A 23694-nucleotide genomic window follows, 5' to 3' on the forward strand; every position below is an offset into this window, starting at 1 on the left:
TCGTATGGTTTCATCAAGAGAACTACTGAGTAAAATACCGATTGAACCTTTGAAGGAGTTTATTAAGAATAAGTTAAAATATTGATACATGGAAACGTTGTCCGTTTCTAATAGAGGCAAAAAAACTGAAGAAAAGCAGTACTTTTACAAACAAAACCAAGAGAGCAAAACCAAGAGACAATCACAGAAACAAAGCAAAAGAGCATCCATGGCCGTCACGCTAATAATAACACATGAACCAAAAAAAAAACCTTTCTTTTCCAAAAACTGTAACTCCGCTCGATGACCCAAAAAATCCTCATGATCGTTTATCAAGGTGTAACATAGCGTTTTCTGGAGGTGTAATAGAGAATCAAACTGCGAGCATGCTCCGGAGGCATCTTTAAAAGCCCCCAAAGACGCTCGTCGTCATTCAGGTACATGCGCAGCTGACCACACGTTGCGACACACTCCCGTCTAACCTCTTGGATGGACAAGGCACGACCTGCAAGTCCGGCAACATGCTCCACGGTGCCATAAGAAATGTCGGACCAGGCAGGCGGCTCCTGTTTCTTGAGTGCAGCACTTTTCCGAGCAGCATTTACCCGGACGAGGATGTCCACCAACACTTCCAGTCCCTTCTGCAACGACCTAAATTCAACATCATGGCTCTGGCGTTCCGTATCAAGTACATCGACAACAGCATCGAGGGTAGACGAGGGATCGCACACAGCAACAATGTCGCGAAGTAGATGCTGAAGGCCTTCGACAACCGTGGGCGCTATCTCAAATTCCCGGAGAGCGCGAAGTAATGCAACCACCGTGAACGGGTAGTGGACCGGGAAGTATAGGTTCGCATGATCAAACATGTACCGAAGCGTCACGATAACCTGCAGCTTCAGGTCCCACGCCGTTCCAAACTCTTTCTTTGCGTCTTCCAACGGGATCGGTGACTGCAACTCGTCAATCAGAGCCAAGAGCATAAAGTCAAACTGCTCCTCGTCGGTAAAGAGCGCATCGTGGAACTCAATCAGCCCCTGTATCTTTCGATACCCAGTAATATCCATCTCCCTCGCCCGAATTCGTTCAATTCCTTTGGCAAGCATCTCGCGGGCCTGGTCAGGATCTTGCGATCGGGGACTGATGTTCCTTCGCCGAGAGGTCTCAGCCCTCACCAACCGATTACTGATTTTGCGTAGGCCGGGGATCACATTATCCAGAATTCTGTCCAGATCCACCATTGACATGTCCGATGCTCCCGAGACCGCGGAGACTCCCGAAACCGACCTGTCCGCAACTCGCGGGGACAGCAAATCTTCAATGCTAATATCACCAGCCGCAATCGGCGCCTTGTGAGCTCCACTCGGCTTGTGACCCGTCTTCGGTAATTCAGGTGAGAAGCTGTTCGATGGAACTCTGCTCGATGAAATTCTGCTCGACGACACCCGACGGGCCTCGACGGTGATCGTTGGAATCTGGGGCAGGAGACTCTCTTCATCCTTCTCAAGCACGCGCATGCCTGGCCCAAACTCAAGTGAGATCTTTCTTCTCGGTACACTATGCTCGCCATTATGAACCTGCTCGTCGCTGATTGCGGGGGCCTCGACCTCCATTGAAATCCGTCTCGGTCCGGGCTTCACCTCCTTCTGCTCATCGTTGATTGGGTGGGCTGCAACCTCAATCGCATCTTCGGCAGGTTCCTCTTCATCCATCTTCTTCTTCTCGTCGCTAAGCGGGTGTATTGGTACCTCGATTGAAAGCACTCTTGGCTTCGGCGTATCCTCTTCATCCTGCTTCTTTTCGTTGCTGTTGGTACGGGCCTTGGGGATGTGTAGAGACCCGAATGGCTGATCTGCACTGTTTGCATCGAAGTCAAACTTTGGGGCCCTTATCTTCGTCGGACTTGCGTCCTGCAAAGGGTCACTCTTCTGCCGTGGACGAGTTGCTCCGAGCTGTCTCGTCAAGGGCGACAGGTTGGCTACCTGGGTTCGAGTCGGGCTCGCTGGTGGAATCGAATGAAAATCGGTAGCAGTAGCCGGGCGGGCTACATCAAGATGAGCTGGTCGTTGCCTGGAGGCCCCTCCCGGTCGCATAGGTGCGGCCGTCAGAGATGAGGTGTTAGTGCCCCTCGGAACAGCCCGCGTGGTAGTGGTAGTTGGTGGTTTGCGGTGACGATCAACCGACATTGCATCAGGCCGAGCAGTATGCTGGGCCCTAGGGGAAGAAGTCAAGCTCTTGGTCGGAGCAGCAAGGTTTGCCTTCTTTCCCTCAGCAATCGCCGCTTTCGGGGCCGAGCGACCCGTAGTGGCAGATGTGCTAAAAAGTCCTGTCTTCGAGGACGCCGAATTCGATGCAAATGGATCAGTGTTCGGATTGGAAGGATCCTTCTCCAGCAAGGTGCGAGATTTAGTGTCTAGGTCGGAAAGGATGCTAAGAGTCTGTTAGCCAAGTCTGGATGAGAATTGGGGGTAGTGGGATCAAGTTCGACTCACCGATTGGCACGCTTTGGCCAAACGCCATAGAAGGCCCAGAAGGTAGAACGCATTGCCTCTCTAACGCCAGGGTTGGCGTCGACAAGGCTCTTTCGAATACAAGTCTCGATATTGTTGACGCCTTCGACCGAGACTTTGTGTTCGGATTGTTGAGTGATGATGATTTTTATCCAGCTTGCACCATATAGACGCAAGTTGACGTTCTTCTCCTGGGCGGCTGTCGTGATGTGACTCAACAGACGCGAATTGCGAGTCAAGTTTTTGATCATGACTTCGACGGTAGTGTTTCCAATTGAACCGACCAGCTTCTTCATACTCATGCAAAGCTTCATCAAGTTTTGCATGAAAATGTCGATCATGGGGTCGAGCCGAGGGCCCAACACCCGAGCAAGATCTTCCACCATAAAACAACCCATTGTGATCATACTAGTTCTAAGGGAAAGGACTACTTTGAAGATGTTATCAAGCCAAGCCTTGATGGCCGCAATGAAGGCTTGAGGGAAGTCGCGCGGTGCATTTCCGACCGTGACTCGGCGTAGCGTTAGGAGACCGCGAAAACGATGCATCCAATTGTCCTCCGTCTCTCTGCCCTGGAAAGGAGGCGCTATCTCACGCAGGACGCTGTCAAGGTCGCGAGTCGATGCAACATCGCGCGGAGTGATTCTGTAAGGTGCGACCTCACACTTTTCGAGCTGCCTCTTCGTCGGTTCCTGGTAACCGTCTTTTGAAGCCGAGTCCTCGAAGTCCTTCTGTGAAGTCGACTCGCCGAAATTTTCATCCTCTTCAGTCTGCTGAAGGATCAGCTTTGGTGTGGACTGAGCAGAAGGGCGGTCAACAGAAGCACCTGCCCCCTTGGGTGCTCTGAATTGGCCATCCTTCAAAGGGCTCTGGTTGGGCCTTATCGGTATAGGCTTTATCAACAAAGGTGGAGCTGGTGCATGGTTAGCTTTGTCAAACGTAGATCTGGAAGGCATAAGCTCACTCTCACACTCAAGCTCAGTATCCTCCTGTGTATGCATGCTGACCGTAGTCATGCTATTGGCAGATGGTAGCTGACGCAACGCATCGCCCCGAGAAGGAGGTCGGTTGTGAAGAGCATCGCCTCGAGAGGGAGGTCGATTGTGAAGAGCATCGCCTCGAGAGGGAGGTCGATTGTGAAGAGCATCGCCTCGAGAGGGAGGTCGATTGTGAAGAGCATCGCCTCGAGAAGGAGGTCGATTGTGAAGAGCATCGCCTCGAGAAGGAGGTCGATTGTGTAAAGCATCGCCTCGAGAAGGAGGTCGATTGTGTAAAGCATCGCCTCGAGAAGGAGGGCGATTATGAAGAGCGTCGCCTCGAGAGGGAGGTCGAACGTAAAGTGCATCACCTCGAGAAGGTGGTCGACTGACATAATTCTCCGGCTCAAGCCCAATAGCTTTGAGAAGAGGATCCGCAATCGACTTTCTAACGTTATTAGATTGCATTTGTAGCATCAAATCAGTCTTAGCAACTGCTGGTGCATTCCTGTTCAGTGGTTAGGGGCAAGTTCCAGAGTAGCGAACCAATGGAACTTACTCGAAGAGTGTCAAAATTGTAGTTTTCGCCTGGTCACGAACTGTGGAGTCGGCATTCTCAAGGCACGCAACGATGTCAGGGACGTATTGCCGGAAGAGAATAACGTGCGTATGGTGCATCTGTTTTCAAAGAGTCAGACCATGGTCGAATGCGAAATCAAGAAGACTTACAGTGTCGAGCCAGATCATAGCTGACTGCTTCGACTTGGGGTTCTTGCTCTTTAGAGCAGCGCCCAATACGCATTCTTCGACATCGGCATTGGAGGCGGGCCACAGTTCGGTAAACGCCTGGGCAGCCTGAGCCCTAATACGCTCCTTACTGTCACCGAGACGCTCGATCAAATGAGGGTAAAGGACCCTGGCGTGCATTGAAACGAGATCATGCTGTCCTTGGATGAACAGGCGTTTCAAGCAGTGACCGAGTGTGGAGAAACCTGCGGCGAGCAGAGCATAATGAGGCGAGGCTATCGACAACCGTAAACTCTCGAAAATGGGTGGGACTGCCCCCTCTGGAACGTTCTTCTGCTTGATGTCCGATTTCAAACCAAGTATGTGGGTAACCTTGGCATCAATCGACAGGTTGCTGTTCGTCAGAACTGCCACCAGCTCTGCGGCTTTTGGTTCCATCTCGTGCCAGTATCGGAGGATCACAGGCTGTGAGACGACGAGTACCGCATACGTAGCGCAAAAGTGGAGGGCAAAGACGAAAATGGCAATTAGAAGATTCCGTAAGTGGGAAGTGAATAGCGCGGTGATTATGAAGGCATAAAATGCCAAAGTCTCTGAAGATGCTTCCATTTTGGTGTAATGTTAGCATATGCAGATTGATTTGTAGAGGTGATGAGGAAGAAAAGAGGGAGGGGGGAGAAGGGAAGAAGACATACCGGGCGAAGAGAACTATTACAGCAGTCGCAGGTCAGTATAGCATGGTCAAGAAGGAAAACGCGTCGCGAAAGGAAGTAACGAGGGCGATGGTGGTGGTGAAAGTTGGGAAGTGACGACGAAAACGCAAGTTGGGAAGGAGCGGAGGGGACAATTTCCGATAAGCGAAACAGACGCAGCGATAAGCCCCTGCTGCTGGCACGGAGCACTCCCGGCGGCTCCACGCAGATCGATTGATTAATACGAGTACATATATGGCATTGGCAGCACTCGATTGAGGATCGATCATGGGCAGGGAAAGCAAAGACCTTTAATTGAGGGGGTATTAAGGAATAATTTCCGTGTTGTTGTCCTGTAGACTATGTTTGTTTACCCGCAACCTACCTAGGTTGGGAGCTCCCCGTCTCTTCAGGCTCGTCCCGCGATTGGCCCACTTTGGGCGCTCGACATTGTATATCGACTGCGAATCCAAGGAGGCCTGGAATAGGAGCAGCGAAGTTGAGTATGAGTGTGAGATTGTAAGAGTGATTGGTACTGCAGGCCTGCTGGCCCATCTGTATTTCTTGGTGACGTTTAGCGAATTCGCAAAAATCTTCCAGTGATCAAGATATATATTTGAGCATCACCATTAAGCGCGTACAGAACAACTACTACCAACTTGAAGGATGTACTATTCAGTACTTGTCTTTTACGTAGCGGCCCTACTCGTTATAAAGACACTCGTCGTAGGTTCAGTATTGACCCATAGTCCACGATTATTGATTGATTCAGGATGTTGAATATGGGGCCCCGTGCGCTTACATGCCCTGCTAAAGGTTTAGTCCCATATCGCGAGCTCATCCCCCGCATCCCCGCTCAGGCTATGAGGAACTATTGACAGATCGTGAGGTTTTCAAGTTCTAAAATGACTTGGTGATTGCATCTTTTGTTTTACCACAGTTGATAAGCAGCCATGGCGACACCTTCACCTATCCCAGATGTCAGCTCCAAAAAAAGGTCTCCAGACAAGCATGTGGTTCCGCACCCCGCGCCCAAGTTCCGCCTGCAAATTCACGATTTGCGCCATTCTTCCTCCCAGTTTTTCATCTCATTGATTCCAGATCTTGCGTCCACACTTGAAACTGCGTTGACTGCCATTATTCGGAACCTCTACACCTCCGCCGTCCCAGGGAAACAGAAGCACGCACCGACTTTCGAGCCTTGCCTTCCACCTACTCGCTCTGTCACGATCCTCCTCCGCGATATTGGCGGCGTCGCATACACAACAGGCAACGAGCTTGACAATGACCACAAAGAGATACACATCTCTCTCCAGTACATACATCATTGTCGCTCAAAAGCTGATCCTCTAGCCGAGCTAACAGGCGTTATAACCCACGAGCTTGTCCACTGCTTTCAGTATGCTGCCCCGCGTGCGTCTCCCGACGGCAAACCAGATGATTCTACCCCTCGGGCGCCGGGTGGTCTAATTGAAGGGGTTGCGGATTTTGTCCGTCTGAAGGCGGGACTGGAGCCGCCGCACTGGAGCCGACCAACCTCTGCCAAGGAAAGACCAGAGAAATGGGATTCGGGCTATCAACATACGGCATACTTCTTGGCGTGGCTGGAGGATGTTCGGGTTGGACAGGGCGCGGTGGGCTTGTTGAACGATCAACTGTGCCGAGTTGGATACGTCGGAGAGGGCAAGCCAAAGGATAAGAAGCACGATACCGGAAGTGAAAGGAAAGTCGGCTTTTGGAAGGGGTTATTTGGGGCTGAAATCGATGAACTTTGGGAAGAGTATGGTAGCTGGCTCGATACTCCTGCCGGCAACCAAGGGAATTGGGAGGATGAGATCGTCAACCCACCTGCATAGATTCCTGAGATTAGCAGTTGAGACAGACGCGAATTTAGACACGACCACCATGCTGAACAGGCCATCTTAGGCAACAGTGCATTTATTGAGCCGATTACAGAAGACGATCGTTTGTCACAACGCAAGCAAGTCTTTACACTTTGTTTGTTAATGGATAGTCTACCAGCCGCACGTAAACACCGGCAGACACTGCACCTCAGCCATTGCCCGGCTTTTGAGCAGTAAAAATCGCATCTTGCTCAATTCGAATGAATCGTTTTGGAAGGAAATTGTCTGTTGCGGGGCTATATTGCGCACGAGGTGGTTTATGTGAAGGTTATAGGTTGGTCTGCTGGCAACTACCAAGACAACAGCAGACAGTATCAACATGATCTATGTACTAGGAGTAACTCATAGAAATCTCTTTGCTAAAACAGGCTTGCTACAAGGGCCATTCCCATAACCAAAACACAACAAAAGATTAAAAAGGGAATAAAGAGACAAAAGACACCAGAAAAGAGGATGAATTTCCCATACTATACAAGTTCGATCTTTAGCTGTTAAGACATGGTATACACGACGACTCTTGCCAAGTCTCCTCGTCAACAGCACGCTGTGTGAAATGAAAATTGAGGTTTATCTCTCACCGCTCGTGTGTCTATACAATCACCTCGCCCAAATCCACATAAACCGGCTTCCAAGGCGCCGCGCCTTCCTCCTCCATTGCGCTAGGTACCCGGACTTCTAGCGGGCTATAGAGGTACCAACCCTTCAGTGCTGCTACCGACGCCCTTGCCCGAGCCTCGGATAAACTGGCTCCAGTGCCCTCACCCAGTTTATCTTGACCGGAGAAGATGCCGACAACGAAGACGGGAGTTCTGCTCCTGCGGCCAGTTTCGCTAATAATCTTGGCGACTGGCTCATCGTAGTTTTCACGTGCGCAAAGTCGAGTGAGATCACGAGCTGGCTGCTGAAAGTTGAACATCTTGGAAATATCGAGTTGTCGGGAGAGGAAGTGCTGTTCAAAGAAGCGCTTTGCAGCGGGTCTGCCGGCATGGAGGTAGATAGCACCCATCACTGCCCGAACAAAGGTCGCGCTGGCTGCCTCAGGAGTGGCGGGCGCGGGACTCTTGTCGTTCATCAAAAAGGGCTCGTCCGACAGTTCGGCAGGAGGACTGGCTGCCATCTCAGGATCGCCAAACTCGTTATCATAAACGACACTGGAAGTAATCGATCTCCTCCATGTTGTTTGGTCTTCGTTCGGTCTTGTTGTGCCGATGAGAGGCTCTGCGTCGGGTTTGGTGCCAGGGGCGAGTCGCTTGTATTGAAGGAGACCAGGGTCTACCTCGCCGCCGGGGGCGGCAGCATGCTCTACTCCCCACTCCCTTGACATGGCGAGGAGTGTCTTGGGTCCGACGTAAGCGTACATTGCGGCGAATATCACAGTCAAGGGCAGTCGAGGGTATGTGCAAATGAGGTGTTCGGACGCGTAGTTGCTCAGGAGGTCATTGCCGAGTACAGAGAGCGATTGATTGTTGAATTGCGCATTGGGGTCCGCAGATGCATCTACTAAGCAGCGTGCTAGAGTTTCGAGAGGTAATCGCGATGGCAGGTATAATCGTGCATGGAGTGCCGCAAGTTTTGCCGACTCGCGTGCGGCCTCGACTGGCGGAGAGGGAAGTTGGCGTTTTGTGAATTTGGGGACGTCGGAGGTTGCGGTTGGCGGACGCGATTCTTTTCCGAGTAACTGATCATGTGAAGGATATGAACTGGTCGACTGAAGCCGGGTTCCTGAGTAGAGATGTCGGTGCAATCGCCCGCCGGTTCGGGCTCGCGACGATAGGGCCGAACTGCTCCATCGTTGGAGCTGCAGCCTCTTCATCTGGAGATTGTGTGGGACCCGAAGAAGAAAGGCACGAGTCAAGGTAAAAGAAGCAATTGTTAGGCCGGGAAAGCAAGAACTGGAGTTCTAGTTCACTGCGGTATAGTCCAAACTTTCGGGACACTCGAGAAAAGTTGCTCAGCGGAAGTCACGGGATCTCGGAGTCGTGTGAGAAAAAAGGACAAATGGCGCTAAGCCGTATCTGCTCAGAATCACGTGAGTACCATGAACGACCGTCCATTCGGAATCAATGCATTAGCATCACTTTCGAGCAAGCCATTGTCGAAATTCAATCCCAAAACCACGATAACCCTCAGCAGTCAAAATGGGCGGAGGTGGAAAGATTCCGTATGCCGACTTCTACCTTTACAACCATCAATGGGTTCGATGCTAACCATTGCCGCTCTAGGTACCCCAAGGAAGTGTGGTCTCCCGCCGGAGGCTGGTACGCCCGGCCCGCCAACTGGAAAGCCAACACAGCCATCATCGGTGCTGCGATGGTCGGAATTATCGCTGCAGTATGGAGTCTTAGCGCTGAGCGCGAATACCGGGATAAGATGCCAGAGCCGGACAGGTTCTTCCCTAGCCGATAGTCAGTCTGCTCGATACCCACCTTTACGGGGGGTCTTTGCTTAGGTAGTCTGTGCCGCTTTGTACTGATTCTTTTTGTCGCAGCTGGAGCAAACAAATTATCGAACACGAGAGACAACAAGCTACCAAGAACGAATCATAAAGAAAGAAAAGAGACCCCTATGGAAGGACGAGATGGTATGGGGAGGCTTTCATGTTCTATAATACTGCGGGCTGTACGACAATAAAGGGCGTTTTCAATCGGTCAGTTCATTTGCAAGTGTTTTCGAGGAGATTCTTCGAGTGTTCGATACAATCCCTGTGTGTACAGACGGACCCGTTCCGTGAATTCAGTTTCGTTCCAAAGTTCCTTCCCCTCCCCAGAAGTAGACTGGCGAGGAACGCCAATTTGCTCCACGACGAAGCTTGCAGCGACGGTGGCAAGGATAAGAGCCATTGGAACCGAGCTCTGCTCTCCCTGAGCTGTCGTCGTTGCATTGCGCCAATTCGCGGATGTTCCGAGCACCGAGTCAATGACCGTAGCAGCGTCTCTACCTTTGCTTATCATTCCCTGGGCTAGAGCGCCTAAATAGGAATTACCAGCACCGGTTGGATCAACAACTGCGGATTCACCTGAGGCAACCGGTTGATGATAAGCGGGCAGCCAGAGCCTCTGGCCTCTCGAGTATGAGTAGCTACCATCTTTCCCAGCCCTAATAATCAGGTGTCCCTCACCATGAAGCCCAATTCCCGAGACTAAGATCTTCTCCGCTATCCGCTTCCCGAATTCACTCTCCTCACTCCAGGATGGTCGACCAAACATCATTCCCAACTCTAGGTCGTTGGGGCTCACAATATCGACCTCACGACATGCCTCTAGGAACTTTTGCTGCTCCTCTGGCGTGCACATATCAGGTACAGGCTCCCATACAAACACAGGCCGACCGGAAGAGGGCGTTCCTGCACTTTCCAACTCTTCACGGCGTCGCAAAATATCTCGTACTATCGAGATACACCGGGCCGAGGAACAAACCATATGAAATGTTTTTGATAATACCTGGGAATCGGAGAGCATATATGGCTCCAAACGTAACTTAGGCGTCAGGTATTTGAAAGCTAGTTCTGTTATCAACTGGCGCAAAAGAGAAACCAACCCAGTGATGTTGGGGAGAACAAACCTCGTTTTTCATTGGGTCCATAACCATTCCATGCCCTAGTTGTGAGTCTTCCGGGGTCTTCTCTAAAAGTGCAATCCGTATCCCAAGCTTTGAGTTCGTTCAAGACCTCTGGTGGGAAGTCGGAGCCAACATCAACGATCCAGCTGACGGAACGCGAATATTCTTTGCCAGCTACCATGCGCGCGCCAATGACTGCAAATGAAGCTGCGCCACCAAGCACGTTCTTCACACTTGGCCGAGAGCCTTCGAAATCGATATCATCTACAGAACAAGACCACTCCATAGGTAAGCAATGCGTTGCAATGTCCTGGCAGCCAAACAGAACATACCAAGGATGAACATGCCCAGAGTGCAGAACTCGACATTGGACCTCTTTGTGCCAGCTGTGGCGTCTCCCGACATCTTCAAGTAGATGACGTGAATGATTCTTGGGATCAATGAAGTTAACGAACCCAATTGCCGTTAGCTGAGGGCCTCATCCAGCGGGGCTCCTCAAATGTTCTTATCGGCTGCAGATTAATCGGCGATGCAAGGAACATTACCGTCCATTACAGAGATACGTCATGCGCCCATACTGGAAGTCGTAGCTCAAGCTCCATGGGATGTACGATACGGTAAGCCCCAGCGCAGGTGGGGTCTCGTGCCTCAGGCAGAAGCTCAGGAGCATCGTCAGTGATCACCGCAGCCGACACCGTAGCAACTACTCGCAACATCCATCGTCTAACGCTCCTCAATTGCTGTCAGCTCGTCACGGCACCACTTCGTCTCAGCCATCTGAGCTATATAATATCTGCGTTCAGTCCTTGTGATACGGTGTACTCTCGACAAGGATTCCCCTGCGTCGTCCTCCTCCGTTGTCTGCTGCCTCCTTGCTCCCTCAGGGACCCGACAAGATGGCGGCCACCAGCCATATGCACAATCTGACCACCCTTATCAAGCGGTAAGTCACTAGCTCATTCGGACTCTTGTACATTGAATGGAACACTTGTGTTTTCCTTGGCGCACTGCGCTTTCATTCTATGGCTAATACAAGCAAGTACAGGCTGGAAGCCGCAACCTCCCGCCTGGAAGACATGGCCATGGGGTTAGACGAGCACAACGCCCAGAAAGCTCCCGATAGCGCAGCCGCGCTAGAGCCGGAGCCCTCTAAGGAACCTACACCGACTGCACCCGCTGCCCCTGCACCTGCTCCTCTTCCGCCGCAGATCGAAGACTTTGATAAATTGATCGACAAAGACGTCAAGCCTTTCGTTGAGCTGGGAAGGAAGATTGGGGGACTGGTTGAAGAGCAGGTAGGAAGACACTGGAGTTTCGGTACCTGGTTGAATGTGCTGCTCATGCATCGTATAGGCCAACGCCGTTCTACAAGCGTTTAAGGCAGAGCGCACTTACCTCTACGTTTCTACAAAGGCGAAGAAACCAGATATGCAGCCTCCCGAGCTTATGGCCGAGCTCCACACTGCTTCCGATACCATCAACAACATCCGCGAGTCCAACAGGGCGTCGCCCCTTTTCAACCATCTCAGCGCTATTGCTGAAGGCATTGTCACTTTGGGTTGGTTCTTCGAACCGAAGCCTGCCGATTTCGTTGGCGATATGCTCGGAGGCATCCAATACTATGGTAACAAGGTCCTGAAGGAATACAAAGACAAGTATGTGCTGCAACAAATTGGGACGGGTTGTGCAGGAGATACTGACATGCACAGGGATCGCACGCATTACGACTACATCCAAGCCTACTATCAGATCTTCAAATCGCTCGCCTCTTACCTCCGGACCCATTACCCAAAGGGCTTGACGTGGAATGATAAAGATGGAATCGATGCGCAGGAAGCGCTTGAACAAGTGAAAGGCGGCTCTGGTTCTGGTTCCAACAACGCAGCGGCCTCTCCCCCGCCTCCTCCAGTGCCAACCCTGAATGTCCCTGGAGGCGCACCCCCACCACCCCCGCCTCCCCCACCTCCTCCTATGATCCCCGATCAGAGCCCGAGCTCCTCCTCAGACATGTCCGCTGTATTCGCTCAGCTCAACCAAGGAGACGCCGTCACGTCAGGTCTCCGCAAGGTCGACAAGTCTGAGATGACACACAAAAACCCAAGCCTCCGAGCTAGCTCAACCGTGCCTGGAAGCGCTGGCGCCCGTTCCAAGTCCCCTGCTCCAAGCAAGAAGCCTAAGCCGGAGAGCATGCGCATCCGGAAACCGCCCCGCAAGGATCTCGAGGGCACGAAGTGGTTCGTCGAAAACTTTGATAACCCTGGAGACGTTGTTGAGATCCCCGCCAAACAAAACCAGTCCATCCTCATCTCCCGCTGTAACAAGACGATCCTCAAGGTGTCCAGCAAGGCAAATGCAATCGCCATCGATAACTGCCAGGGTCTCTCCATCATCATCGACTCACTGGTTAGCTCCCTTGACGTCGTCAAGTGCTCCAAGTTTGCCCTTCAGATTGATGGTGTCGCTCCCACTCTTCTGCTAGACCAGGTCGACGGTGCTACCATCTATCTGTCACAGCAGAGTCTAGAAACCGAGATCTTCTCGAGCAAGTCTACAGCCGTGAATGTCATGCTGCCTCCAAAGGAAGGTACCGACGAGGACACTAAGGAGTGCCCTATCCCCGAGCAGATTAAGACCTCTATCAAAGATGGCGTCCTCGTCAACGAGATTGTCGAACACGTAGGTTAGAGAGAGTCTGCATTTTCTCTAGCATTCATGTATCTAGTGTGGGTGTAAATGGATTGCATTGGTTCGGAAGCCAATCGCCACGGGCCACTCACAGCATTACCTGCATATAGAAGGACGTACTATATACAAAACTCTGCTTACTCTTTTTTTAGCTTACATTTTCGAACCCATAAGCACAAAGTATAGGACAAGTCAATTCCAGAAGAAGGTTGTATTTTTGTTTATACTATGTTTCTTGAACTGGGAAACGTATACAAATCTTGAGAGCTTATACCTGTTATCGGCAAAGTGGAAGAACCCTCAATACTATATCCAAAACCAACTCCTTCGCGCCAGTATTGTTCAAGAGAAGAAGCGATAAGTAGAACTAGTAAAAACTTCGGAAACGTCCGATGACTTGAGGATTGTAGGTAGGTGGGAGTGCCAGCTCCACGCCTCGAACGACACGCTGCGCAATGGGGTATAATATCAAGAGAAAATGGACCCGTGCGCCTGTTCCTAAGGACCGTGCCTTGATTTGGTATGACTGCAAGAGGTAAGGCGAAGAAAATATACAATAAGAGTCTGCATCTTAAGGAGTCTGTTAGTCCGACCAGATACAAGAAGTATTTTGCGTGTAGCTCCCACATTTATTACAAACCGTATAGAGAAAAATCTGAGAAGGGCGGGGAGAGGAGAGAAGTTAAGCGGTTTAGGTTCGCAGGGAAAGGTGACAGAGGAGCCTGAAGAAGACGACTTCGCTAGGCAAATCATCGAGGCCTTCAAGAGCCCTTGAGTTTCTGGACATCTAGACCTCGGAGTTTTCTGGCTAGGAGGCTGTCACCTTCAGGACTTCCAGCCGACCCCAAGTGCTGGCCTCCGTAACCTGCTTCCCCTCTGTTGAGCTTATTGTAACGCTCAGGTGCCGGAGAGCGTAATATGGGTGCCACTGAGGTTTCCAGTCCAACAATATCACTTCGAATGGATGGAATGGGCTGGAATGGATGAACTTTTGCGCGGTGGTTGGCATGCGGATGAGGAGATGAGTCCTGTGGTACAATCTCCGCATTGAATCTTGGGGCGGCGCGCAGTAGGTTAGTCTCACGGGTAACTTTGTACGGCGAATAACGAGGTTCAGGGTGCTGTATCTCATTCCGAAGCTTCTCTTTCCCGTCGGGTACGCGATTAGCGAAAACAACACGGATGCTTGAGTGGAGGTAGTAGCGGCCTTTTGATGGGCAGCAAATGTTCAAGTGGATGAGATAGCGGAGCACAGGTTTGTCTTTGGGATCTTCGGAATTGGTCAAAGACGCTTCAGGACGATCAGTGCCGTAATTTGACCTAGCGGACAAAGGCATATCTAGTATCGGACCAGCCGAATAACTTCTTTGTCGAATGAAGGTTTTAGAACCAGGTTCCATGTCACTCAGATCGTAGGGAACAAGGAATAATTTCACCGCTGTCTTGTTGGGATTCTTTATCATGACCTGTAGCTGACCTTGTTGAGGTATTCTGTAAGAGCCACCTGGTGGCGATTTTGGCGACTCTGCCCTCCTGTGTCTTTTCTCCCGTCTTCGCAGAGCTTCCTGGTCGTTGGTTTTGATATGCTCTTCAGTGTTTCGACCGTTTCGAGTGTCACCCGGGCTTTGATGACGTCTCCGGCGTCGACTGCGGGAGGTGTCCCTTGGCAGCGAATTCTCGAGGTCGATTGTCCCCACGTAAGGACTAGGACTATCATCTGAGATTGTGCGGCCGTTGCCAGATGTTGGGTAGCTGTAGAAGACGGCAGGAAATGGGATAGTCACATGGGGCGGGCATTTGAGACTCGATTTGCACTTGCTTTTGCCCAACACACCAATCTGCGCGGTAAAGTCCAGTGGCTTGGACGGGCAAGTCGACATCCTTCCCCGAAGGATCGACTCCTCATATGAGCCGACCATTGGAGCATGAGACCTATGGGATACTTCGGAAGAAAGCGACGGCCTTCTAGACCTTGGAGAACGAGATTGCAGTGATGATGCGTGTTGAAGACTGTATGACGATGCCAAAGACCGACGATGAGACAATGACCAACCCATTGATTGAGTCGCCTCAAGTTGCGCAGCAAACGGTTGTAGATCTCGAAATGTGTCCGGCGGGAGCGTCCGCCGGCGATTAGCTCTGTCAAGAAGAGCAGGTGCCTCAGTCGAGTCTACCCGAGGGGAGAAATCCAGATCGGTATTGTTTGCTTGATGAACCAAAGGGCTCGTCGGCGCCTTCAAGACATAACTTGAAGAGAAAGACCCCAATGACGGCGCCGGCGATTTATTTGCCTCATTCACATGGGCTTCCAAAGCTTGCACTGGCGCGGTCTGCGTCCGCGGTGAGAAAGAGGGACCGGTAAACCAGGGTGTGGTGGGCGAAGAGGCGAGAAGAGATATTGGAAATTTGCTACTACGGCTCGGTATAGGCGACTGGGGTATTTGCTGCTGACCTTCGAGCTGGGAGGTTCCCTCTCGAAAATCGCCTGAGTGTAGTGCCGAGCGTGGGCGCTCAATTTCGGCTGGGGATGCGAGTTCTAGATTATGGCTTCGAAAACCTTCTTGCAAGAGAGTGTTCTCTGCATCGTGCCCATTTGCGCCAGGAGACTCCTCGTAGGGAAACGGTTTGTGGTGGCCGGCACCATGGTTTCCGAGCTATAGAAAAAGATATGTTAGTGGGTGCAACAGATAAGGACACGGTATGGGTGGAACTTAGACTGAAATACCAAGTAGTGATCGGGCCATTTCGAGGCTTCTGAGGTTTTTATATAATGAATCAATTGTTCTCGATCCTGCGCATGCAACCTCGTCGGAGTGAAATTCTCCCTAGAACGCTGACGGAAGGAAGCATCAGTTTGATCCAATGGATTCGTATCATGATTGACTTCATGATAATCTATCCAGCAGCACGAGTCATGTCGGCGCACATCCTGGGTCGACTGTTGCTCGTTGGACCAAAGATCATAGAATTGCCGACTATCAGGGTCTCGGAATATAGGCATTGTCACGAGGAGATAAGGAAGTCGTATTCGTTCAAGCTCCCTTCAAACATCGCCACAAAAGAGCCATGAATCAGAAGAAAACGTGGGTAGTCGTTGGATAAGTCACTGAAAACCCGATAAATATTGTCGGCGGGTGGATTGACTTTAAAGATACCTCCGGTGGCGGCAAGTAACGATCAGTACGGGGGAAAAGGCGATGGGAACTGGGTGTTGGACAGGTCAAGGCAAGTGAGGCAAGGATCGGAACAGGATACAAGCAACGAATTTTTGAGAAACTCGTCCACCGGGGACAGTTATAGGAAGAATGGTGAGGAGAAATAAATGGCGTGCCGCGTGAATGACATGGGGACCGACTGGGAGTCATCGATCGTCTTCCCCACTCGCCATCCCTCACTTGACCATTATAGAACTAATCCGACCAAAGCGTCCCAAACAGTGCCATCATTCTTGTGTCATTCACTATCCCGTGTGTACTAGTAGTACTCCAAAGTGCTGTACAAGCATCTGACATGCCATCCGTTTGTGCCTCGATGCTTTACCGCTGTTTCCGAATAAGTATGTTGGATATATTTGGGTGCCGTTGGGCTGGTGACACATAATACTACGCCGAAGTCCAATGACAAAATCACGCATTGTCTTCCCCATCGCTTGTGCCGAATTTCGCTGACAATCCTGGACCCGGAACCCAGCGATTTGAACCGCTAGCCATTTGCAAAGTGCCATTATTGGTAGATGGTTTGACGTGTGAGGAATCGAGTCAGTTGATCAGGTACTCTGAGGGCTTCTCTTCGACACTGTGGTCTTCGAGAGTACTTGGCAGTACTTCGTGACTTCAGGTTTCTGTGCTCTTTATGATTATGCTTTCTCCAAAAGGCTCAAACCTTTAACGTGCAGCGCGTGTGTGCTCTTCATTCTCCGCAGCCATGTGGTTGATTATCTGGGTAGAAACAATCAGCGTCTGGTTGAGCATTGCAAAACTCTTGACTTCCGAAAAGTGCCGTCTCACTCAGCACCACCTAAAGCTACTCCATAGCGGATGATTTACTAATTCTCGCTGGAGTAAATACTCCCAAGCACTGTAACCAGTTGTAGAGTACTTTCCATGTTTCTCCTCGCTCACTCAGCCTGACCTGGTGATACCTCTACAACGTTGTAGGGGTAAGTAGTTTGAGCTATACCAGATGAAGTATAGTCTACTGGCGACTAAGCCTCATTGGGTGGGCGTTCTTGATTGCCCGCAGAAATTCTTCTTATCGCAACCTGATTTCTGAGCTCTGTCTGTTCGCAAATTTACTCTCACAAAGCATTTCGCAAGTCCTCACGCCCAACACGTCCAGATAGAATTTGTCAGGATGGCACCTAAACGCCCGAGAGAAGCCGATGGCACCACCTCCAATCCGAAACACCAATCCGAAACCCAAGCCAGCAAGAAGAGAAAAGGCTTCTCCGTCGGCCCAGCAAACCTACCCGACGGCACTTATCGTCGCAAAGGTACAGACCAGATCATGCCCGCCCTATGTATTAGCTTTATTTCATCCAGCGCTAACCATAAACAGCTCAAAAAATCAAAGCCGACCTAATCCAAAAAGCCAAGGTCAAAAAGGCCTACGCCAAAGTAAAAGCCGCTGAACTTGCCGCTCCCAAACCGAAGCAGTTCTATCTCCGACGTGCGGAAGAGGAGGGCGAGAGGGAAAATGTAGACAAGCAGGATGCGGAGCCCGCAAGTTTGGAACTTCACCCCGATCGACAGGCCATGTTGGACACCCGTGATCCAGGACCTGAGCAGGGAGGAAATCGGGCGAATGACACTGGCCGGGGTCGGGGTCGGAAACAGAAGCGGTCAGCGTTCGCGAAGGAGTTGGAAATCGCAGAGAAGAGGAAACAGGCTGCTGAGAAGAGGAGGCAAGAGCGTGAGGCTAGACAAAGGGATAGGGAGGCTATGGCTAGGGCCAAGCGCCCTGATCAACATGGGAAGAGGAGGTTAGGGAGAGAAAGCACGGTCTTGCTGAGCCGGGTTCAGAGGTTGGTTGGGGAGACTGCGTAGGAAGAGGGGACAAAAGTGTTTTATGTCAACGTTTGATACCCGCCTATAATGGTTAATGTTCTTTCTACTACTTGTTATCTTGCACGGCTTGGCCATGAAGCATTCTGGACGTTCATAGCATCATTACTAATATGATATATGGATTCATAGTCGCTCACGTCGACTTTTGCGAGGTGGCGCTTCTTGCTTTTCTAAAGCATGCAAATTCCCCCTTTGTCCTCTCTCTCAGCCTCTTCAGGATACCTCTCATCTCTCCCAGTTCGGACTGGAGGCGGGCTCGAGCCTCATGTGTCGTTCGACGATCTAGTTCCACATAAATCTGGCTTTGAATAGCGGAGGCTTCGTCTGAAGAATACTGGGACATGGTCTGAGCGATAAACTCGGTGTCAAGTGTAGCTTGTATCAAGGAGTTGAGCGAGTATGTAGCTCGTAAATTGAAAGCATTCAAGAGCGCCGTGGACACTTGGGTCAATAGATAAGTCAGGATAATCGAAAGTAGTGGTGACTGCCCCGCCACGGAGGATCGACTGGCTCCCGAGGATGATGTTGAAGGAATGGTAGTTGAGATCTCCGTGTGTACAAGAACAAGAGTGAGCATTGCGTTGTATACATACGGCCGGACCTGATCGGGGCGGGCATCCGATGGTTCCCACACTGGCGATGTGACGCCTTCGGAGATGATCTTTTCCAGATTATCAATGGTAGGCTTTGTGTAGGACTGGAACAGTCGTTGGTCGACCTGATCAAGCACTTGCCGAAGGGTTTTGGCTTCGTCGGTAAGCGTCACAGAAAACGCAGTCTCAAAGTTTGCAACAAGTTGCGGAACAAGGTCTGCTTGAAAGGCCTTGATATTTGAAAGAGTAAGGAGTATTCGGACATTCTGCAGGGTGGGTTAATTGGAACTAGAAGCCAAAGCGCCAATGGACTTACCTTGTTATCAGAATCGACAGCATCTGCAGCGAGGAGCGACGTTACTTGTTCATTCTTGTTCTGTACTGACGTAGACGAAGCAACATGCCATTCATCCGTCTCTTCACGGACTGTGGGATGTTCGGCATTTTCGACGAGGCCGCCAAGAGCCGTCTCTATACCGGCAATGAACTCGCGGCGCACCATCTGGAGGAGTTTGGTTGGTGGTTGCGTGACAACGGCCACCGTACCTGGCTTTGCCATCGCCTCGGAGATGTAGAGAATCTTCTGCATTCCACCTAGCATAGCGTTCTCAAAGTTGACGAAGAGCCCAGGCATCTTTGTTAGGTCCCGCCGTTTCGAGTCTCGTGTCCAATCTTCCAGCAATCTACAGACCTCCGCATCCTTTCCCCACGCTGAACAGGCGATTCGGACGGAGCGCTCCCGTATGACGCTCACAAGGGCCTTGAGAAGCTCACGGGTGTTTCCATTGCTAGCGACGGGCCCGAGGGTAGCCATCTCGCCAGCTGCAGCGCCAATGATGACGAGGAATTGGCCAAGGTAGTGGACTCCACTCAGGGAATTGGAAAATGGAGGCCAAAAAGCGTAGGCTTCCCATAGTTCACCACGTTTTGGTGTGGGGAAGGGCATATTCCTGGGATCGAGTTTGAACCGCGACTCCGTTGGAGTCACTCCCAAAGTGATCGGACTACTAGGGCTGGGTGGGGAGATAGGCGAGGTAAGAAGAGAAACATCGTCCACCGGTGGTTCAGCAAACAGGGACAAGATGCTCTCGCGGATCAAGTTGACCAATTCGACAAGACCTTTTTGCAGGTCCCTCACATCGCTGGATGATAAGTTGTGATGTTTTCGGCTTTCCCCTTCGAAACCCGCCGGGAGGAGTTTTTGCTTGCTCCCATCGATAAAAGACTCCGCCACATCCCAAAAGTCCAATACTTCGCCAAGGATGCCTCCTTGTGATGATAACAACTTGTTCAAGTATGTATGGACGCATTCCCAAAGCTCTATAACTTGGTCCGTATCTAGCATCTGTGATGGGCTGGTTGAGCTGTCCTGTGGTGTCCGACGCAAGTATGAAGCCACCTCTTGAGGTGTCGGCTCGGCCCCACTTGCAAGACGTCGTCTTAGAATCTCTATCTCAACCTTGCAGCGTTCACAGAAAGCTGTAATCTTTGTCTTGAGGTAATCGTAGCGACTGACAAGCCACACCCAAATGGGGTTGTCATTGACACCCAACTCCAATAAAGCGCCGATTAGTTCCATATACTCCTCGACAGGGCCAGACGTTGTTATCCTTGTCGCCGTGCTGGGGGCTTCGCTCAGACGTCTCCAAAGATCACGCTTGAACGCTTGGATTTGCTGGTCAACATCGATCCACATTCTTCCCAAAGCCAATATAACGTGCGTTTCTTCGTCGGTCAATGGCCGATTCTTACTTGCTGCAGCGTCGGCAATACTCTTACCGTTCTGAGTAAGAGCCCTAGCGGTCCTGTATTGTTCAAAAACAGAGTCATAGTCCCTTTGCTTGATTGACTTGGAGAGGAGCCCACCTATCTCGTAGACCTCCCGGTGTTTCTCCATACTGCCAAGCACCGACTTGAGCATTTGCTCTCTTTCGCGGCCACCTAGAGCGGGGCCCCAGACTTCTTCGGCTTTCACAGACGCTTCCGTCAAAGGCACCCGGATGCCTTTCACACCATAGTCACTCTCCTTCAATAACGCATTCTTTCTGAACCCGGAGTCCGATATGCTCTGTTTAGCACCGGATATGCTCCGGAGGTGGCTTGCCGACCTGCGGTGAGCCACCAGTTCCTGTTCCCTTCCCTGGTTTCGCATCTCCGTGTACACGCTGTCAATCGTTGCCTTGGCACGGACGAACCGCTCAAAGTTGGCCTCAACAAGGACCTTTAATGAGGCGGACTTTTGGTCAATGGACCGTGAAAGGAAATTGAGGCCATCAAGAAGTGATTCGATGGATGCATCCGAGTGGACCTGCGAGAGGAAGAGGGCAGGCGAGAACCCGGTTGAGGAGAGTAGGAATCGATTTCGTAAACGGCTGTCTTCGTCGACGGGTAGCCCGCGTCTCTTGAGATAATTGAGAACGCTGTCACTCGACCCTAGCGGATCAGGCTCGTCGACTTTGACGAGATTCTCCCGGCTGCTTCCCTTTATCGATCCAATGTTGAGGCCCTTGCGACTGTTGCTTCGGTCGAGGACAATGTAGCCGGATTTCGAGCCACGGCGCTGAAGGGCCTGCTCCTCCTCCTCATCGTCTTCGTCCAACTCCGCAGGCCATTCTTCCGGGTATGCCGATGGTAGATTGTAGAAGTGCGCGATGTCAGCGTCGGTCATTCTGGCGACCAGGCCTGAGCTCCACCGAGGGGATCGGAACAGGGGATTGACGGCGACCGGGAGCACGAGGGGGCGGGAATCGAAAGTGACGAAGTCGGAGTGTGGAGAAGCGAGCTGGATGATATGGCCTTAGTCAAGAAGGGGAAATAATAAACCGGAATGATGCTAGCTGGCGGCTTGGGGGTTATCTGATGAGACCGAAGACCCCAAGTGGACCAGACACGCCAAAGACGGCGTATATCCCGGTCGGATCGGCTGCAGCGGTACCGATCGAAACTTCAATCAGCCTTTCTCCCTCTTCCCGCACAAGCAGTCCCGCCGCCTTCTTCTCTCTTCTCTCTCCTCAGTCCTCGATACGTCCCCCAGTCTCCTCTCTTTTCAGCCCTTCTGTTTGTCGCTGATCCTGGGATCTCGGTCACAATGATTGCTGCCAGGAACTTTGTTGCTCCCGCCCGCCAATGCCTGCGGACAACACGTGTGGCTCCCAGCCTCGCATCTTCTCGCCTGCAGGTAAGAAACAGCGCCTATTGTCTACTCGGCTTCAATCTTCACCAATGCGCTGACCCTTTTCCAGTTCCGTGCCTACTCCGCCGCTGCCGATGAGCGAGTTGCCAAGTTCAAGGGACAGAAGGGTTCCGATGTATGTTGCGCTATTTTGCTGTTTTCTTTTTTCGCTCCCTTAGTCCGAAGACATCCGCCGATAATCGCAACAATGATGTTACAAGCAAATTACATCTCGACTCGACTTGCCACTAACTTATTATATTTATTAGGGGAAATACACCGTGACTTTGATCGAGGGTGATGGTATTGGCCCCGAGATTGCTCAGTCGGTCAAGGATATCTTCTCCGCTGCGAATGTAACGCTTCCTTCGCGATCATCATAGCTACGAAACATCATCATACTAAGTCTGTTTTAGGCGCCCATCAAGTGGGAGCCCGTCGATGTCACCCCTATCTTGAAGGACGGAAAGACCGCGATCCCCGATGATGCCATTGAGAGTGTCCGAAAGAACTACGTCGCGCTCAAGGGACCCCTCGCCGTATGTCCCTTCCTGACAATGTACGACCGTCGCAAAGCGCAAAACTAAAACAACTCTTCTAGACACCCGTTGGAAAGGGTCACGTTTCTCTGAACCTTACCCTTCGCCGTACCTTCAACCTCTTCGCCAACCTCCGCCCTTGCCGCTCGGTCGCAGGCTACAAGACCCCATACGACAATGTCGACACCGTCCTGATCCGTGAGAACACCGAAGGTGAATACTCTGGAATTGAGCACGTTGTCGTCGATGGTGTCGTCCAAAGCATCAAGCTCATCACCCGTGAGGCTTCCGAGAGAGTCCTGCGCTTCGCCTTCCAGTACGCCCGCTCCATCAACAAGAAGAAGGTCCGTGTCGTGCACAAGGCCACCATTATGAAGATGTCCGACGGTCTCTTCTTGAACACTGCCCGTGAGGTCGCCAAGGACTTCCCTGATGTCGAGTTCGACGCTGAGCTGCTGGACAACTCTTGCCTGAAAATCACCACCGACCCTACCCCCTACAACGACAAGGTTCTCGTCATGCCTAACCTGTACGGTGACATCCTTTCCGACATGTGCGCTGGTCTGATCGGTGGTCTCGGTTTGACCCCCTCTGGTAACATTGGTGACGAGTGCTCCATCTTTGAGGCTGTCCACGGTTCCGCTCCCGACATTGCTGGCAAGGGTCTTGCCAACCCCACTGCTCTGCTCCTTAGCAGTATCATGATGCTGCAGCACATGGGCCTCACTGAGCACGCCTCCCGCATCCAGACAGCTATCTTCGACACTCTCGCTGAGGGCAAGGTAAGCTTTCAGAAACCCCTGAGCTTAATGGTGTCAGGAAACTAACGAACACAATAGGCTCTCACTGGCGACTTGGGTGGTAAGGCCAAGACCCACGAGTATGCTGATGCTATCATCAAGCGTCTGTAAGGGATTCGGTTCATTCCCTGTACTATATCCCTCTCTTGTTTCCTTTTTAGCCCATGAATGAATTAGACTAAATGCAGTGATCTACTATATGTATTGGAATGTGTCTAGATTATCTATCAATGTTTTATCGAACAGTATTCATCTGCTATGCTGATTTGAGCATGTGCGGTAAATTGGGATCATCCAAATAGCTTCTAGATGGAATCGCATATCTTGAGGATCCCTTCGATGAGACAATTCAATTCATAGCTATCATACAGGGCCAGATAGTGTAACAGTACGACCCACAAAAACGCCTGTACTCCGTACCCAAAGTCTCAAGGTATCAAACGTGAATCGAAAAGAGCATAGGCCTTCTCTT

The 23694-nt window shown here is 51.3% G+C and overlaps 10 protein-coding genes across 10 annotated transcripts; 5 read left to right on the top strand and 5 right to left on the bottom strand.

Annotated features, from left to right (window-relative positions):
- Window positions 1-56: 56 nt before the first annotated feature.
- Window positions 57-5261, bottom strand: BJX68DRAFT_248130 (uncharacterized protein). The gene is made up of 7 exons (XM_071041870.1): window positions 4909-5261; window positions 4196-4815; window positions 4026-4144; window positions 3607-3974; window positions 3454-3540; window positions 2472-3402; window positions 57-2409 (listed from the first exon to the last, which is right to left on the bottom strand). Exons 2-7 carry the CDS (start codon window positions 4649-4651, stop codon window positions 312-314), a joined length of 4059 nt encoding a protein of 1352 aa, XP_070893379.1. The 5' UTR covers window positions 4652-4815; window positions 4909-5261; the 3' UTR covers window positions 57-311.
- Window positions 5262-5691: 430 nt separating this feature from the next.
- BJX68DRAFT_248132 (basic secretory family protein) lies at window positions 5692-7012 on the top strand. Its single transcript, XM_071041871.1, has one exon. The coding sequence runs from the start codon at window positions 5859-5861 to the stop codon at window positions 6759-6761; it is 903 nt and encodes a 300-aa protein (XP_070893380.1). The 5' UTR covers window positions 5692-5858; the 3' UTR covers window positions 6762-7012.
- BJX68DRAFT_248133 (mitochondrial 54S ribosomal protein mL44) lies at window positions 7008-8756 on the bottom strand. The gene has a single exon (XM_071041872.1). The coding sequence runs from the start codon at window positions 8620-8622 to the stop codon at window positions 7399-7401; it is 1224 nt and encodes a 407-aa protein (XP_070893381.1). The 5' UTR covers window positions 8623-8756; the 3' UTR covers window positions 7008-7398.
- Window positions 8757-8947: 191 nt separating this feature from the next.
- Window positions 8948-9215, top strand: BJX68DRAFT_272270 (uncharacterized protein; the record flags this gene model as incomplete). The annotated part of the gene is made up of 2 exons (XM_071047165.1): window positions 8948-8970; window positions 9032-9215. The coding sequence occupies 2 exons, from the start codon at window positions 8948-8950 to the stop codon at window positions 9213-9215; spliced, it is 207 nt and encodes a 68-aa protein (XP_070893382.1).
- A 142-nt stretch (window positions 9216-9357) lies between these two features.
- Window positions 9358-10948, bottom strand: BJX68DRAFT_201096 (ribokinase family protein). The gene is made up of 3 exons (XM_071037561.1): window positions 10700-10948; window positions 10371-10631; window positions 9358-10308 (listed from the first exon to the last, which is right to left on the bottom strand). Exons 1-3 carry the CDS (start codon window positions 10770-10772, stop codon window positions 9458-9460), a joined length of 1185 nt encoding a protein of 394 aa, XP_070893383.1. The 5' UTR covers window positions 10773-10948; the 3' UTR covers window positions 9358-9457.
- A 127-nt stretch (window positions 10949-11075) lies between these two features.
- Window positions 11076-13251, top strand: capA (adenylate cyclase-binding protein). Its single transcript, XM_071041873.1, has 3 exons — window positions 11076-11310; window positions 11413-12022; window positions 12077-13251. The coding sequence occupies exons 2-3, from the start codon at window positions 11796-11798 to the stop codon at window positions 13050-13052; spliced, it is 1203 nt and encodes a 400-aa protein (XP_070893384.1). The 5' UTR covers window positions 11076-11310; window positions 11413-11795; the 3' UTR covers window positions 13053-13251.
- Window positions 13252-13813: 562 nt separating this feature from the next.
- BJX68DRAFT_258973 (uncharacterized protein) lies at window positions 13814-16053 on the bottom strand (the record flags this gene model as incomplete). The annotated part of the gene is made up of 2 exons (XM_071043624.1): window positions 13814-15661; window positions 15778-16053. The coding sequence occupies 2 exons, from the start codon at window positions 16051-16053 to the stop codon at window positions 13814-13816; spliced, it is 2124 nt and encodes a 707-aa protein (XP_070893385.1).
- Window positions 16054-17115: 1062 nt separating this feature from the next.
- On the top strand, window positions 17116-18233 carry BJX68DRAFT_248147 (uncharacterized protein). The gene is made up of 2 exons (XM_071041874.1): window positions 17116-17544; window positions 17610-18233. Exons 1-2 carry the CDS (start codon window positions 17406-17408, stop codon window positions 18095-18097), a joined length of 627 nt encoding a protein of 208 aa, XP_070893386.1. The 5' UTR covers window positions 17116-17405; the 3' UTR covers window positions 18098-18233.
- An 18-nt stretch (window positions 18234-18251) lies between these two features.
- On the bottom strand, window positions 18252-21379 carry BJX68DRAFT_272275 (exocyst subunit SEC5; the record flags this gene model as incomplete). The annotated part of the gene is made up of 2 exons (XM_071047166.1): window positions 18252-18977; window positions 19028-21379. The coding sequence occupies 2 exons, from the start codon at window positions 21377-21379 to the stop codon at window positions 18252-18254; spliced, it is 3078 nt and encodes a 1025-aa protein (XP_070893387.1).
- Window positions 21380-21619: 240 nt separating this feature from the next.
- Window positions 21620-23501, top strand: BJX68DRAFT_201110 (isocitrate dehydrogenase (NAD(+)) IDH2). The gene is made up of 6 exons (XM_071037562.1): window positions 21620-21889; window positions 21954-22019; window positions 22153-22239; window positions 22300-22422; window positions 22485-23204; window positions 23262-23501. Exons 1-6 carry the CDS (start codon window positions 21800-21802, stop codon window positions 23331-23333), a joined length of 1158 nt encoding a protein of 385 aa, XP_070893388.1. The 5' UTR covers window positions 21620-21799; the 3' UTR covers window positions 23334-23501.
- The last annotated feature ends 193 nt before the right edge of the window (window positions 23502-23694 follow it).

This window comes from Aspergillus pseudodeflectus (assembly GCF_044049435.1).
Source record: "Aspergillus pseudodeflectus strain CBS 756.74 chromosome Unknown BJX68scaffold_77, whole genome shotgun sequence".
NCBI lineage: Eukaryota > Fungi > Ascomycota > Eurotiomycetes > Eurotiales > Aspergillaceae > Aspergillus > Aspergillus pseudodeflectus.